The sequence below is a fragment of the Lampetra fluviatilis genome, chromosome 10, assembly GCF_964198595.1.
Source record: "Lampetra fluviatilis chromosome 10, kcLamFluv1.1, whole genome shotgun sequence".
NCBI classification, from domain to species: domain Eukaryota; kingdom Metazoa; phylum Chordata; class Hyperoartia; order Petromyzontiformes; family Petromyzontidae; genus Lampetra; species Lampetra fluviatilis.
The window spans coordinates 4,772,014-4,785,513 of NC_136284.1; the positions used below are offsets into that span (position 1 = coordinate 4,772,014).

Here is a 13,500-nt window from a genome sequence, read left to right on the forward strand (position 1 = left end):
TGTGACAAAAGCAGTGGTAGCATGCGCATTAAACGATGTTTCCAGACAACTCCCAATGCCGTCTGCATAGCCAAGTCCTCGAAAAGGACCTCATCTGGTAATGAGCTCGTCACTGCTTTAATATGAAAGCTGATGTACTTGAATCGTGATGACCAGCATTCTAAAGGACTGAAAAAAGCTCAACTCGATCACTTTAATGCAGGGGTGAGGAACCTAGGGCCTTGCAGCCACATGAGGCCTACCGATTCTAAAATGCCCACGAATGATATCCATCTCTGCAGGTATCTTAGCCATACTAAACGTGTACCTGAACAGAATTTTTTTAACTTGGAAATATAGTACAATTTTTTGCACAATTCAGTCCTGGAACTGCTTTATATATATATCAATATAAAAAATAACGTTCTATCAATTGAATATTCAATAACGCTATCAATTGAATATATTTTTCATATTCATGGATAATTCCAAGGTGTATGATAATATGAGCCTCGGCTCGTATTTACTATATACAGAGCGCGGTCCGAAAATCATTCCTGCCCTTGATCGCATACTGTATAATTGTACGTACCATCTTACAGAATGACCTAACAACTGTCTTAAATCTGTGTGGGGAACTAACCATGGTGAAAGGCATGAAGTGGAGGATGCTGGTACAACTGCCCTGCTCGCACTGCACACATTCTTCCACGAACCACTGCACAAACTGAGTCTGAGGTCCAGCCACCTTGGATGTGAGGCTCCACGAAAAGAGCAGAAATAGGTTCGCTGTAAAAACGAGACAAAAAAGATTGCTGTGAGAATTATTGTTCGTTTAAGTGGTAATGAATGAAGCACAAGCTGAATGTTGTCCAACATAATGAATGATAACAGATGCAGCCTACACAATGTGCTGGTGCATTGCGCTATTGATTCGGCAACCCAAGTTCGGTTCCTGGGCACGACTCATATCAGTGGCATATGATATCTGAACCAGTCTTCATAATCAACGATTTTTGGGTTTAGATCGCGTTATTTATAAATGTGTCGTAACCCTCCACCACCCGACACGGCCAATCAGTAAAAAATGTGTCACGTTGACAAAAGACAAATAGTTCACTGCTTTAGCCCACCGGTGTGTTGAAGCCACAACATTTACAATTTGAGTACGACGTTTCGCTGGTAATTGCATCCAGCATCATCGGGCAATTCGCCAGAATGGTGAGGCTCTGCTGTCTCCCGTTCTTATATAGAGCAGCAGCAGGGTGACGTCATCATTAACTCATTAACTCATCAGGTGCAAAGATTCAAGGGGGGAGTGATTGTAATTATATACTAGATTAGTAATCAGGCTATTGTTACGATGTGAGTTGTAGATTAGTAATCATTTGGAATGTGCACTAAAGACGAATTACCTAAATTATCAACAGAAGGTGTATATCGGATTAATTGTGTATGTGGCAGATGCTATATTGGACAGACAGGGCGTAACGTTAGTGTAAGACTAAAAGAACACCAGAGAAATATTAAACTATCACAAACACAACTGTCGGCAGTAGCAGAACATGCATGCCAACAGGGACACTCAATTGATTTTGACAACGTGGAAGTGTTGTGTAAAACTAGTTACTACTGGCAAAGACTAATTAGAGAATCGATTGAAATTGAGAGAAACAGAAATAACTTTAATCGCTCAGACAGCTACAGGCTTAGTGCGGCCTGGAAGCGTATTATTAAATAAGATACATTACAATTCCTTATAAGGGAAACAACCACTAACTGATTACTAATGTAGCATAATCACAATAAAACACATTCCAAATGATTACTAATCTACAACTCGCATCGTAACAATAGCCTGATTACTAATCTAGTATATAATTACAATCACTCCCCCCTTGAATCTTTGCACCTGATGAGTTAATGAGTTAATGATGACGTCACCCTGCTGCTGCTCTATATAAGAACGGGAGACAGCAGAGCCTCACCATTCTGGCGAATTGCCCGATGATGCTGGATGCAATTACCAGCGAAACGTCGTACTCAAATTGTAAATGTTGTGGCTTCAACACACCGGTGGGCTAAAGCAGTGAACTATTTGTCTTTTGTCAACGTGACACATTTTTTACTGATTGGCCGTGTCGGGTGGTGGAGGGTTACGACACATTTATAAATAACGCGATCTAAACCCAAAAATCGTTGATTATGAATAACATTGGTCGCGAAAGCCTACGTGTTAAACTGAACCAGTCTTGTTTCCCCCAATTCAACCAATGTGAAGGTCAACAAACTCCCATCACTGAGACAGCATGGGGGGGGAGGCCTTCACCCACCAATCGATTGAGAAAAAGGCTGAACATTTGAACTTTTACTGTACACACTGAAACTCAAATCCAGATGGTTGGATGATGTAAGGACTCATTGGAGGTAATTTTTAACTATAAAATCTCACAGAAGGAACTGATGGCATTGGCTGCGATGACATGTTGACCACCACAAAACATGCGTTATAAATAATGGCCGCTCTCTCAAGAATGTCAGCTTATCATATGTGTGGTAGCCATTATGGAATTGAAAATGGTACCATTTGTGGGCCACAGGGTTGTCGGAGTAGCAAATCTTAAATATTTTTGGACTTGAAGCATTACAAAAGGATGCAAGATTAATTTGTCCCATTATTGTTTTACCCTAAGCATCACTTTGGCCTCACTCACCCAGCACACGGTTCAGAGGCTCCTTCATGTTGATGTTGTGGAGCTGAGCAGCTGAGAGAGAACTACTCATGGATCGGTCACCTTTAGGATAGAATGCAGACAAGCACAACTATGAGGATAACCACAAGTCTACTGCAATAAAATATATAATACAGCTGATCTCAATAAGGCAGTGCATAGTAGGGCAGTGCATCGTAGGCCACCTGGGCTGGACAAAATGCTGGGGTCTTCCTCATTCGAGCTCAGCAGCCTCAGGAGTTTGGACGGCTGCGTGTCATCCAACGGGAAGAGGCTGACATAATCCTGTTGAAAATGTCAAAATGCAACTTCATATAAATTATTTAATCCAAAAATACTTATGGCAGTGGCTTTGAACTCTAGGACTCGCAGCCAAACAGTATCAAATTAACAAGTACAATTACACAGATTAAGAAAAACTCAGCCATTTGTGGATTAAAATACCACTTTTTAAGAAACGTTAAGTATACTGTGGAATAATTGAAAAAAACGTTCGTATAAGACTGCTCATATAGGGCAGTACTTTACCTCGATGTCCTCCCGGGGTCTCTTTCTGTAGCGAGCAGACGTCTGACTGCGGTTGTACACGGAGTATGAGGTTATGGCACACCAGACTGCCAGCCTGCCAAGTCACACAGTAGGCTGTTAGCTGAATGCTCACCGCACTCCCAACCATTAAACCGAACACCAAAACAACGACCACTGGTTAATCAACAGGTAACTACCAAAAATGCAGAAAGAGCAATAAATCAACAAGCTTCATACACTTGAGGAAGTGAAGTATTTGATGGCAAAAAATTACATTTCGAACATGAATGACAATTATATTCTTGGTTCTTTCGGTAAAGTCATGTAGAAGGGAAAAAATAAAATAATAAAAATAAAACATAATATAATAAAATTCTCATGACGTTTCGGCCACAACGCAAGCAGCCGTCCTCAGGTGAAGAAACAGAGCTGTCGGAAAGACAGCGTCTCTTAATGAGACCTGAGGACGGCTGCTTGCGTTGTGGCCGAAACGTCATGAGAATTTTATTATATTATGTTTTATTTTTATTATTTTCCTTCTACGTGACTTTACCGAAAGAACCAAGAATATGAATCCCTGCAGTCACGAAAGCTTGAAATCGAAAAATGAATGACAATTGTTAAGAGGCGGCAACACAAGTGGACAAATGAGTGGTTATGGCATGAGTGTCGTGGACGTCTGCAAGCAGGCAAACCTGGCAAGAGCCCGGCCTGGTGGGTCGGTGAGTAATGGCCACTTGGCGGGGCTGGTGAGCAGGGGTGGCAGGACATGGCCAAGGAGCGAGAGCGTTAGCTGGTGCATGTCCAGTGAGAAGATGCTGTACAGGAGCTCAACCGCTGTCTCCGCACTCTCCTTGCGAGTCTCCTGCAGCAGCTCCTGTGCATTGTGAGAGGCCACGGTGAGCTATGTGCACCCCAATTAGCAAGCCTTAATATTTTAAAAGAATTATGTAACTGATGCATTTATTACAGCGAAAATACTCAAATGGAAATGGGAAAGCCAAGTGGAAAGAGTAACTGACTGTTGGATCATATCCACAACAGACTGGACACTACAATATTGGAAAAGGAACAGGGTGCCAGAAATAGAGATGGAGAGACAACATTGACAAGTATGGGAAACGTTTTGTGAGCCGATACATGCAGATTATACCATTTCTAATACCTTTAAAAAAACACAGGCATCTTTGGATCTACATTGGCAGGCCTTCAGTAACATAGTTTTATTTGCACTGTAGTTTTAATTATATGAATCTGAAATTGTGCGGTGATTACTGTCAACAATGTGATGGACAAAAACATCAATGTAATGTAAATACAACCCCTGACCTTTAGAATGTTTCACATTCTTTAAAGCACAACTGAAACAAGACAAAAGAAAAACACATTCCCAAAAGTGGTGCCCCGTTGGGCTCCCACCTTGACGAGGTTGTTGGTGAACCAGTGCAGGCCGCCCATGTGCAGGCTGGCCTCCAGCGCGTGCAGGGCGCGCGTGTGCAGCAGCCCTCGTGCCATGGAGGCCGAGAACGTGGACGAGAGCAGCTCGCGAACGGGCCGCGCCCCGGGCAGCAGCTCCCGCGTCACCGGTGCCGGAGATCCTTCGTTGGGGGCCCCGCCGGGGAAGCGCACCGTCATGCCGGTTTGCTGCAGCACGTCGGCGCACATCCTCTCCAGGATGGAGCTCATGATGATCACCCTGCGGGCACGAGGAAGGGTGGAGGTGGGGCGGGGGAGCAGCTTTAGATGAAGCTAGGCAGACACGTGAACAATTCCAAATCTTAAAACGACCTAAACAGCTGATGTTAGTGCAATAGTTAAATAGTTAACTACTAAGTGGTAGCGAACAGAGGAAAAACGAAGGAATGACACTCTGGATAATGAGCACAGCACCAGTCAGTTGAAGCACGACAAGATAGGACAGTGGGGAGTGCAGATAGTACATCTGCCACCATCTCAAGCAGTTAACCTCATAACAGACTTCGTTCCGTCCTGTGACCTCTTGCTAGCGAACGTTTGGCACTTCACGTGGCCGCAGAGTGCACCGAGTTTGGCACAAGATGTCATAGTGATGCCACTGAGTGGCGAGCAGCGTCTAATGTGTTGTAGGTGTGTGCATCTCACCTCTCCGAATAGAATTGCAGGGTGCTCTCTCCCTGGATGGGCGATACCAGCAGCTGGATGAGCTGCAGTGGCTTCTCCCGCTCCTCCAGCCCCAGGAGCCGGATGTGAGTCACGAGCCACGCCACCGAGCACACGGCCATGCTGCACATTTTACCCTTCAGGTTGTCAGTGATTTTCTGGGGGGTGGGGGAGGCAGAAAAAAAACCCAACTCTTCTAGATCTAGAATATAGAACCATAATTAGCATTTCCAAAGGTAATACGACCACAGAAACTGATTTAAAAAGCCACAGGTATAGCTTTAAGCTAAACAAAACAGCAATGTGAACATTTCTTATTTGGTACATTAGTAAAAAAAACGATCTTGATACAGAATTAGCTGCGGTGCTCAAATAACCTACACACCAATATAACAGGTGATGTTTCAGTCAATGGGCCTTCTTCATGGTAAAATCATTTTTGGTAAACGTTATTATGTTGTAATTACAAACATGCAAACAATTATGCCAATGTGTAAGCAGAACTTGACAAATAACGTTTTAACACAAAGCAAAGCAATACCTGGACATTGGCAATACCTGGACATTCTCCATGGTGAGCAGTCCATGCTCCCAGGCATTCAGGACCTCATTCACAACCCCCGGCAGGCTGGCACACACCTCGTGCCACTTCACTTGCCTGCGGAAAGACAGACTCAGAATAAATAATCAAGTGATATCACCCGACTTAACCTGGAGTCAGGCTAAACACAGGTCAATCAGTCCACGATACAGTCCTGATATAAAGCGCACTACTCACACTAGCTTCATCTCGCCCGAAGAGTTGAGGTGATTGATGAGTGCCTCCACTTTGCTGGGATCAATGCGGAGCCCATGCTCTGGGTTCAGGCTCTTGCCTTCTTCTGGCATGCACAGCTGCATCCACGACTCGAAGAAAGTTAGCTCACCTCCCGCCGATGGGTCTGACGTGATCACCTGCAAAATGACCACATCCGGCACTCAGCATGCACATTCAGTGCCAGACTTCTTGTGCTGCATTGCTATACACAGTGCGAGGTTGTGGTATTCCAGGCTGTATATGTTGGCTTACCTCTGAGCCATAGATCTGAGTAACGTGGCACAGCATCAGGAACGAGATGTCGAAGAGTAACGCTCGGACCTGAGAGGCCTTGGCTTTGAAAGGCACACAACAGCTTACAATTAGCACATTAGCCACACGTACGCAACTTAATCTATAACACATAAATAATATGCTTCATTTACTAAAGCACGAGTATAGCGTACATTATCTTCTGGAAGTCAGATATACCGGGAAATTTTCATTAGCAGGTTAGCCTCAGTATCCTTGACTTGGGAGTTTATTTAGCGCATCATTATTCCAGAATATTCTCGGGTGCATACTCCAACACGTATGTTGGTGCATATGATGACGTCTCAACTTACTTCCTTCTCCACTCATGTGCTTGGCAAACTCGTTCAGCCTATGCAGCCAAAAGTGCGGAAGAAAACAAAAATACAAATAAGCCATGGTATAAATGTCAAACCAGTCCTTTGGGGATCGTCGTTTAAATTCCGGGTGTAAAGTCATACATATGAACATAAAACACACCAAACTAGGTGCACGACAGTGAAAAGCCACTAATGAAAAAAACATTTACTAGAGTGAGCCGTTTCTGTGCAGATAAGTGCCATACTTGATAAACTTGCGCGCAAATGACTTGAGCTTGCCAGTGGCAGCAGCTGCGGCCAGCAGCAGGTCTAGGCTCTTGCCTGACAGCATGTGACCCAGCACTCCCAGCAAGCCTTCAGGAGACTTGGAGTGGTCTGCGTCCATGGTCTGTGAAAGAGGGTACGCGACACCTATTTACAAACACGTGTAATTGTGATAAAGCTGTCATGTTGCTGAACCAAGATACAATTTATTCAGAAGAAATGTGGTGAGATAAAATGTGTTACATTAGTTGTAATATTTAAAAGCATGACAAAGGTTTATATAAGAGGTGAAATTAAGCAACGTGTAGAATAGTGATGGTCTGTGGCTCCTGGAAAGCCGCTCGTTCTCACTTTAAGGATGTTGGTGACGGTGGGCTCAGCTCGGAGGATGAGTCCTGGGTTTGGCTGCACGTTGGAGTTCTCCGGAGATTTGGACTGAGGTACTTGTTCGCGATCTGTAGTTCTGTACACACAAATGCCACCTATGCTTACACACACGTTACCTTGTATTCTCCCTCTGTAAACAAATATTTAACGATGTAATACATTAAAAAAATATTGCTTCATTTATAAAATGTTTATATTCATGTACCTGACTCCAATCAATTTCTTCATGTGAATGTCAGAAAGGAGTTCCAGTTTGTTGCACTCTTGCAGTATCAGCTGCAGGCAGTCACAGCTAAAGTACATACAAGGATAATTAAGGCACAAGCAATGGGGACAATTAGAAAATACGATGCAAGTCATTGAATAATTTCTTCATGGTTTTGTTACAATGAGGGATTCCGTGAAGTACATACTTGCATCTGTGGTCTGCTTTGTCCAGCAGTGGGGTTAGTTTCACCAAATGCTCAAAGGCAAGGTTGAGTTCCTCGCAAAAGTCCTGTGGATAAAAGTCAGCATTTTAATATCCGTCACTGCTAGCTTTTCACACACCAGAGGAATTTAGAAAGATAAACATTAATGTAAGGAATGTGGGTTTCACAATCACACGATTACCTTTTCTCCATTATAGCATTTCTTTAATTTAAGCAGCACTTGTGGAATCTGGAAATACAAATAACACATAATTTGACATTAAATCATCAGAGATGGAGTGATGGGATTAACGCATGCACAGGAGTGAGATGGATTGCGGCATCACCGGACCATGAAGAATGGTGATGACATGGGGAGGACTTCATCCAGCGGTGGATAGAACATGGCCGATATCATTATTAAGTAAGTTTTAAATGTGCATGACAAAAACTAATTTGCACACTCAAAGGCAGGGGTGCACCTAATATCTGCTTTGCCTTCAAATTTGGTCAAATACCGACAGTTTTATTTGTATATTCGAAAAAAACGCCGAATATTATTTTTACAGTCACTTGACCACCAAGGCCTGCAGTATGGGTGGGGGGGGGGGACAAGAACATGTAAAGGAACAGTAGCTACTATGCAACAACTCCAATCACAGTGAGGGAGAGATAAGAGACATACGTAGAGAAAGGGTGTGAGGGACAAGGAGATACTTAACGAAGAGAGATCAAGACAAAAAAGATAGGGAGAGACACAGGGAAGTTTCAATTGATGGCGAGTTAACCAATGAGGCCTATGTTAACTTGCACATCAGTCTGGATCCAGATTCAAATCCAAATCCAGAAAACGTTTAGTAAACAATGAAACCTTGAGGAAGGTGAATGCCGTCCACTTTAGCTCCTCGATTCCCTCCTGAGCCTCTATGAGCCCCACCATGCAGGCCTTCCACACCTCCAGCAACAGGTACTGCATGGGTATCCGCTGGCATAGAGCAAAGAGTAAACACAGTCAGCAAAGGATAACAGCAGACAAGTCGTGCAGAACTACGCACTGATGAGTCAACAAGCAATGGTTCAATGCTTTGGTGCGGAAAGCAGCTGGTGCAGCATGTTGTAAAACATCAGAAATTCACAACACATCTCACACCGATTAGCACGGTTAGCTACGTACGGTGCAAAATAAGTACAATTGAAGTCAACTCGAATGTATTATACAGCGTCAATTGGTACCTGCATCTTCTTGACAAGCAGTAAGTGCTCCATGAGCGGTTGGCCGTCAGCAGTGAGGTTCATGGTTCCTTCTAGTGTGACCAGAGCGTGGACCGTGGGGTATTCTGTTTTGTAGGAGTGCTCTTCATGTATGGTCAACAGCGAAGGAATTCTGCAAAAGCAATAAACACAATCAGTCACGAATGCACCCAGGTAAAATGTATCTGAGAATGTAACAACCAGCAAAGGTAATGGTGGTTTTTTTTTAAGAATCACAACTTGTTGTTAATCCACTGCTGTACGAGGGCCTCTCCCTGCCATGTCAGCCATGGGGATTGTTTGACCATACTCTAACGCGCTGCTGAGTGCGATTTGGTGAAGGCGGAAAACATGCATGTAGTGCGACAGTGGATTTTGCTGCACTATCCTCAAAAACCTATGTATCATAGCCCTGTAGATCCATGACAACCCAGCATGCATAGTGGTCACCCATCCAAGCACTATCCCGGCTTTCGAAAAATCTGACGAGATCAGACCATTCCAGGTGATATGGTCATAAGTAAGCAACGTCATGTCGGAAACTAATACTGGCAAGATATAATTCTAAAATAAAAATCTGGGTAGTCAGGAACTGAGGCAAGCTATCTTCAGTTGACTTAAATAGTTTAATCCAATATTCAGGATTGTCTGCTACACCCTAGTTTTACCCTTTTATGATGAGGATGCTGTCCTCCAGGTGGGTACGGACTTCATCCTGGATGTTGACGCCAATCAAGCACTCGGGAACCTTCCACGCGGTCTGCTCCACCACCGACCAGATGCCTGCGTGCCAATCACACCAACAATCAAGGGCCTGTACAACCACATTGGCTACATCCACAGGCTATAATAGTGCAACAACACTTTGCATTGGCAACACTGCACAGACAACCTGATAATAACAAGCACACTTCAAAATACAGAATTGGAAAACAAAAATACATTTGTAAAAAACCTTGGCAAACCTATTCATAAAAGGTGCTGGGGATGTAATATATTTAAATTGTCAGCCATTTAAATTCTCAAGTTTCGTTAAACAAATTGTCATTGTGGCTTAAACATGCATCAACGTGCCCACTGATTTGAATATAAGGTGGCGTGCCCATACTCTGCTCCTCGAGACGTGCGATGTGCAGAAGTGCACGGTTCTTTGTGGTGCCCAGCAGCTTCTCCAGTGCCCCGGCGATGGGGCCCAGCATATTGTCGACGCCGGCGCTCGAGACGGCCCCACCGGGATTGGCGGAGTTGGCGGCATTGGCTCTGAGCCTCTCCAAGCAGTGCGACAGACACTGCAGCAGCCACAGTAGGCAGCTGAGCAGGGCACGGCACAGACCCATGCACTCCTCTGCCTTTCCATGACAGCTGTGCATGAAGAGAAGACATCAATGTGAGCTACAGACCTGTCAGTAAACAGGGAATTATTAAATGTTGGTTTTTTTACATTGTAGGCGATTATTATGGATTACCCACCTCAATTTTGGGCAAATGTTGTTAATGAGATCCAGCAGGGTCTTCATGCAGAGCTCCTTTGAAGTGTCTTCAAACTTAAATAAAAACAGACATTGTTTTATTACCAAATATGCCCATAAATAAATTAAAACCGAACATATTTCCTGCAACAATAATATTTAAATAACTCTTATAACATTTCAGATCATAAAATAATGTTCTTTTAAAGTGACTATAGTTTCAGGTAATTTTTTCACGAGATATGAACTCAGAAGAGACAAGGATTAGTCTAATTTGCAAGTGACATGGGTGACACCAAATCAAGTTTTTAAAAGGTCACAATGACATAACATTTGATATTAAGAACAACCAATGTATATTCATGGTCCAAAATATGCTAGTATACGTAGTAGCAAATTATGAATACAAAATTAAACATCAGTTTTACCTTTGTGATGGCAAGAAGAATGCTTGAATATGACACCATCTAGAGGCAATAAAGATTTTAAATTTGACAATTACTATGTGGAATACAATTATTTCAATGTCAGGAAATGTATTACGCAAAATTGCATTCACTGTTGTATATCAATTATTTATGCAGATGGTGCGAGAAATACACAATGAGTGTAAATACAGTAAAACCTTGGATTGCGAGTAACTTGGTCTGCGAGTGTTTTGCAAGACGAGCAACATTTTAAAATAAATATTAATTTGATAAACGAGCGAGGTCTTGCAATACGAGTAGTACGTGTATACGCTTTGCCGAGCGTCACGTGATCACAACTGATATACGAGTGCTTTGATATACGAGTGCTTTGGATTACAAACACGTTTCTGGAACGAATTATGCTCTCAATCTAAGATTTTACTGTACATCAATTTGTAGGTTAAGGCAGGTACCTGTGAGTTGATGGCATACTTTAGATATGAGAAAATAAGCGCATTCGGAGCTGGGCCAACCATAGCCTGCTCCAAAAGATGATCTAAGAAAAAAATGTAACAGATTATCCAACTAAATCACCAACATCATGAATTACATTTTTCATGACCATCTCTGGTATTGTCAAATGCATTTAACACTGCATGGTATGCACATGACCCTAAAAGTTATAAACGACCTCTCAAGCAAATCTTACCTGCCAAGCCCTGCACATCCCAGGAAGTGGTCCTGGGAAAGAGCTTCTTGAGGTTGATGGCCCACTGATAGTCAGGCCAGCGTTCCCTCCAGGCCTGGAGGATGGCCTGCCTAAGGCTGACCCCCTTCATCTGGAACACAGATTAAACCTCCGATTAGCACGGTGGGCAACGTGCGGTGCTAAAGAAGTTCAACATACATGCATACAAACGAATGTCGGCATCTTTTCATTCATACATTTTTCTATTTCAGGTATCATCTTAAAGAGAGACGATTAAATCGTAATGACTTCTTGCAGTCATTTTCTAACCCACAACTGCATGAAGGCATCCCCACACTTTTTAAGTGTGGGGTGATTGATTGACCATACTTCAGCACGCTGGTCAGTGTAGGTTCATGAAGGTGGGGTCCAGAATCAGTTCGAATATCACTCGCCACTGATATTAGCTCTGGCCGGAAATCAAATCCAGGTGACCGAGTTCCGAGTACAGTGTGGAAACCAATCTGTCACTGCTCAACCGTTAACTTGGTTACACATGCAAAAGCAAATGGACTCGTATACAGCTGAGGTTTATATTTATAGGTTTTGTATCTCAATGTTTTCAGCTGCGCTTTAATACTGGCAAGTCGTTTAATACGTGGTTTATGGCATACGCTTCAGGTTTAGGCTGTCCTACAAAGTAACGCAACCCCAGTCAAGATACCAGGAAAGTTCACGCTCACACCACAAGTTCCCCCTGGTTATTAATAGCGTGGCTTTAACACATTGACATGGCAACAAAGTCGCTCTCATAACAATGGAATTGGCCACACATTTGAGAGACAACATGATACATTGACACCAGCTGGCAGGGCACTCCAAACAAGTCTCAAAACTCACGATTTTATGGATAAATTCACGGCAGTGTTAACGTTAAAAAACACAACTGTATGTACGTAGTTGGATTGCATTAAGGGCCTTCAAAAGTCCTCACTACAACAATATTTATTTGCAGACCGGTTCACAAATTAGCGGCAAAACTTTGCATCAGAGCGCCTGTTCACATACTTCACCAAAGCCACCTACAATTAAACGTTCCAAGTCCACAAATCTTTCCGAAGTCAAAACACAACATAAGTGTGCGAATCGGACCCCCATTACAATTGTAATATAAATTAAAAAAGGACTTCCACAATTAGGCGCGTTACGGTGCTCATATGTTGCGGACATTCAACAGCGAAGATGGACCGACACCACCAAATCATTTGCAAAAGTGGTTCCTTGTTAACATCGTAGAACCGTGAGGGTTGGCGATGGACTGTCGGGAGCGAGAGCTTCATCCAGGAGTGGACTGATCACGGTTCATGATTCCAATGACGAATTAAACGCAAACTGTGTCTAGAATTGTGTCTGTAAAGTGTAGAACCCACCGATGCCTACGGCTTTCCTAGCCACGCCGCCGGAACCGATGCGCCTATGCCGGCGGGATCGGGGCTGGGGCTGGCCGGTCAGGCCGTGGTCCCGAGGGGGGAGGAGGATTTCTCTTTAAATCACACTCGAAATCATACGAAACAAACACGATACGGTTGTCGGACTACTCGCGCTCGTTTCAACGAGAGAGACGTGCTGACGAGGGCGATAGGCGAGCAAGGCAGCGGGGCTGAGGCGACTGCTCCCCGCACCTCGCACAAGGCCCGCGGAAGATGGCGACAGCGTCCCGGAGCCTTTAAAGGGGCAACGTCCGGCGCAGACTGCTCAGGATACCCCCCCCACACACACCCCCAGCCCACCCCCACCACAACCCCCTACACCCCC

At 43.8% G+C, this 13,500-nt stretch overlaps 1 protein-coding gene across 2 annotated transcripts in view; it reads right to left on the minus strand.

The window, feature by feature from the left end:
- Positions 1-13,410, minus strand: part of MED24 (mediator complex subunit 24) — a 13,843-nt gene extending 433 nt beyond the window's left edge. The window contains exons 1-25 of one of the 2 annotated variants that reach the window (XM_078860210.1): positions 13,116-13,410; positions 11,707-11,836; positions 11,471-11,553; positions 11,016-11,054; positions 10,589-10,662; positions 10,227-10,480; positions 9,787-9,901; positions 9,101-9,251; positions 8,739-8,852; positions 8,070-8,117; positions 7,871-7,953; positions 7,663-7,749; positions 7,422-7,533; positions 7,051-7,194; positions 6,801-6,846; positions 6,448-6,530; positions 6,157-6,332; positions 5,937-6,036; positions 5,361-5,536; positions 4,659-4,935; positions 3,935-4,116; positions 3,240-3,333; positions 2,897-2,996; positions 2,694-2,774; positions 623-768 (exon numbers count right to left, since the gene is read on the minus strand). In XM_078860210.1, coding sequence (XP_078716336.1) covers positions 623-768; positions 2,694-2,774; positions 2,897-2,996; positions 3,240-3,333; positions 3,935-4,116; positions 4,659-4,935; positions 5,361-5,536; positions 5,937-6,036; positions 6,157-6,332; positions 6,448-6,530; positions 6,801-6,846; positions 7,051-7,194; positions 7,422-7,533; positions 7,663-7,749; positions 7,871-7,953; positions 8,070-8,117; positions 8,739-8,852; positions 9,101-9,251; positions 9,787-9,901; positions 10,227-10,480; positions 10,589-10,662; positions 11,016-11,054; positions 11,471-11,553; positions 11,707-11,836 — 2,895 coding nt within the window. In that variant the 5' untranslated portion in view covers positions 13,116-13,410. The remainder of the gene's footprint in view (positions 1-622; positions 769-2,693; positions 2,775-2,896; positions 2,997-3,239; positions 3,334-3,934; positions 4,117-4,658; positions 4,936-5,360; positions 5,537-5,936; positions 6,037-6,156; positions 6,333-6,447; positions 6,531-6,800; positions 6,847-7,050; positions 7,195-7,421; positions 7,534-7,662; positions 7,750-7,870; positions 7,954-8,069; positions 8,118-8,738; positions 8,853-9,100; positions 9,252-9,786; positions 9,902-10,226; positions 10,481-10,588; positions 10,663-11,015; positions 11,055-11,470; positions 11,554-11,706; positions 11,837-13,115) is intronic. The other variant, XM_078860211.1, reaches the window with a different exon arrangement.
- Positions 13,411-13,500: the final 90 nt, after the last annotated feature.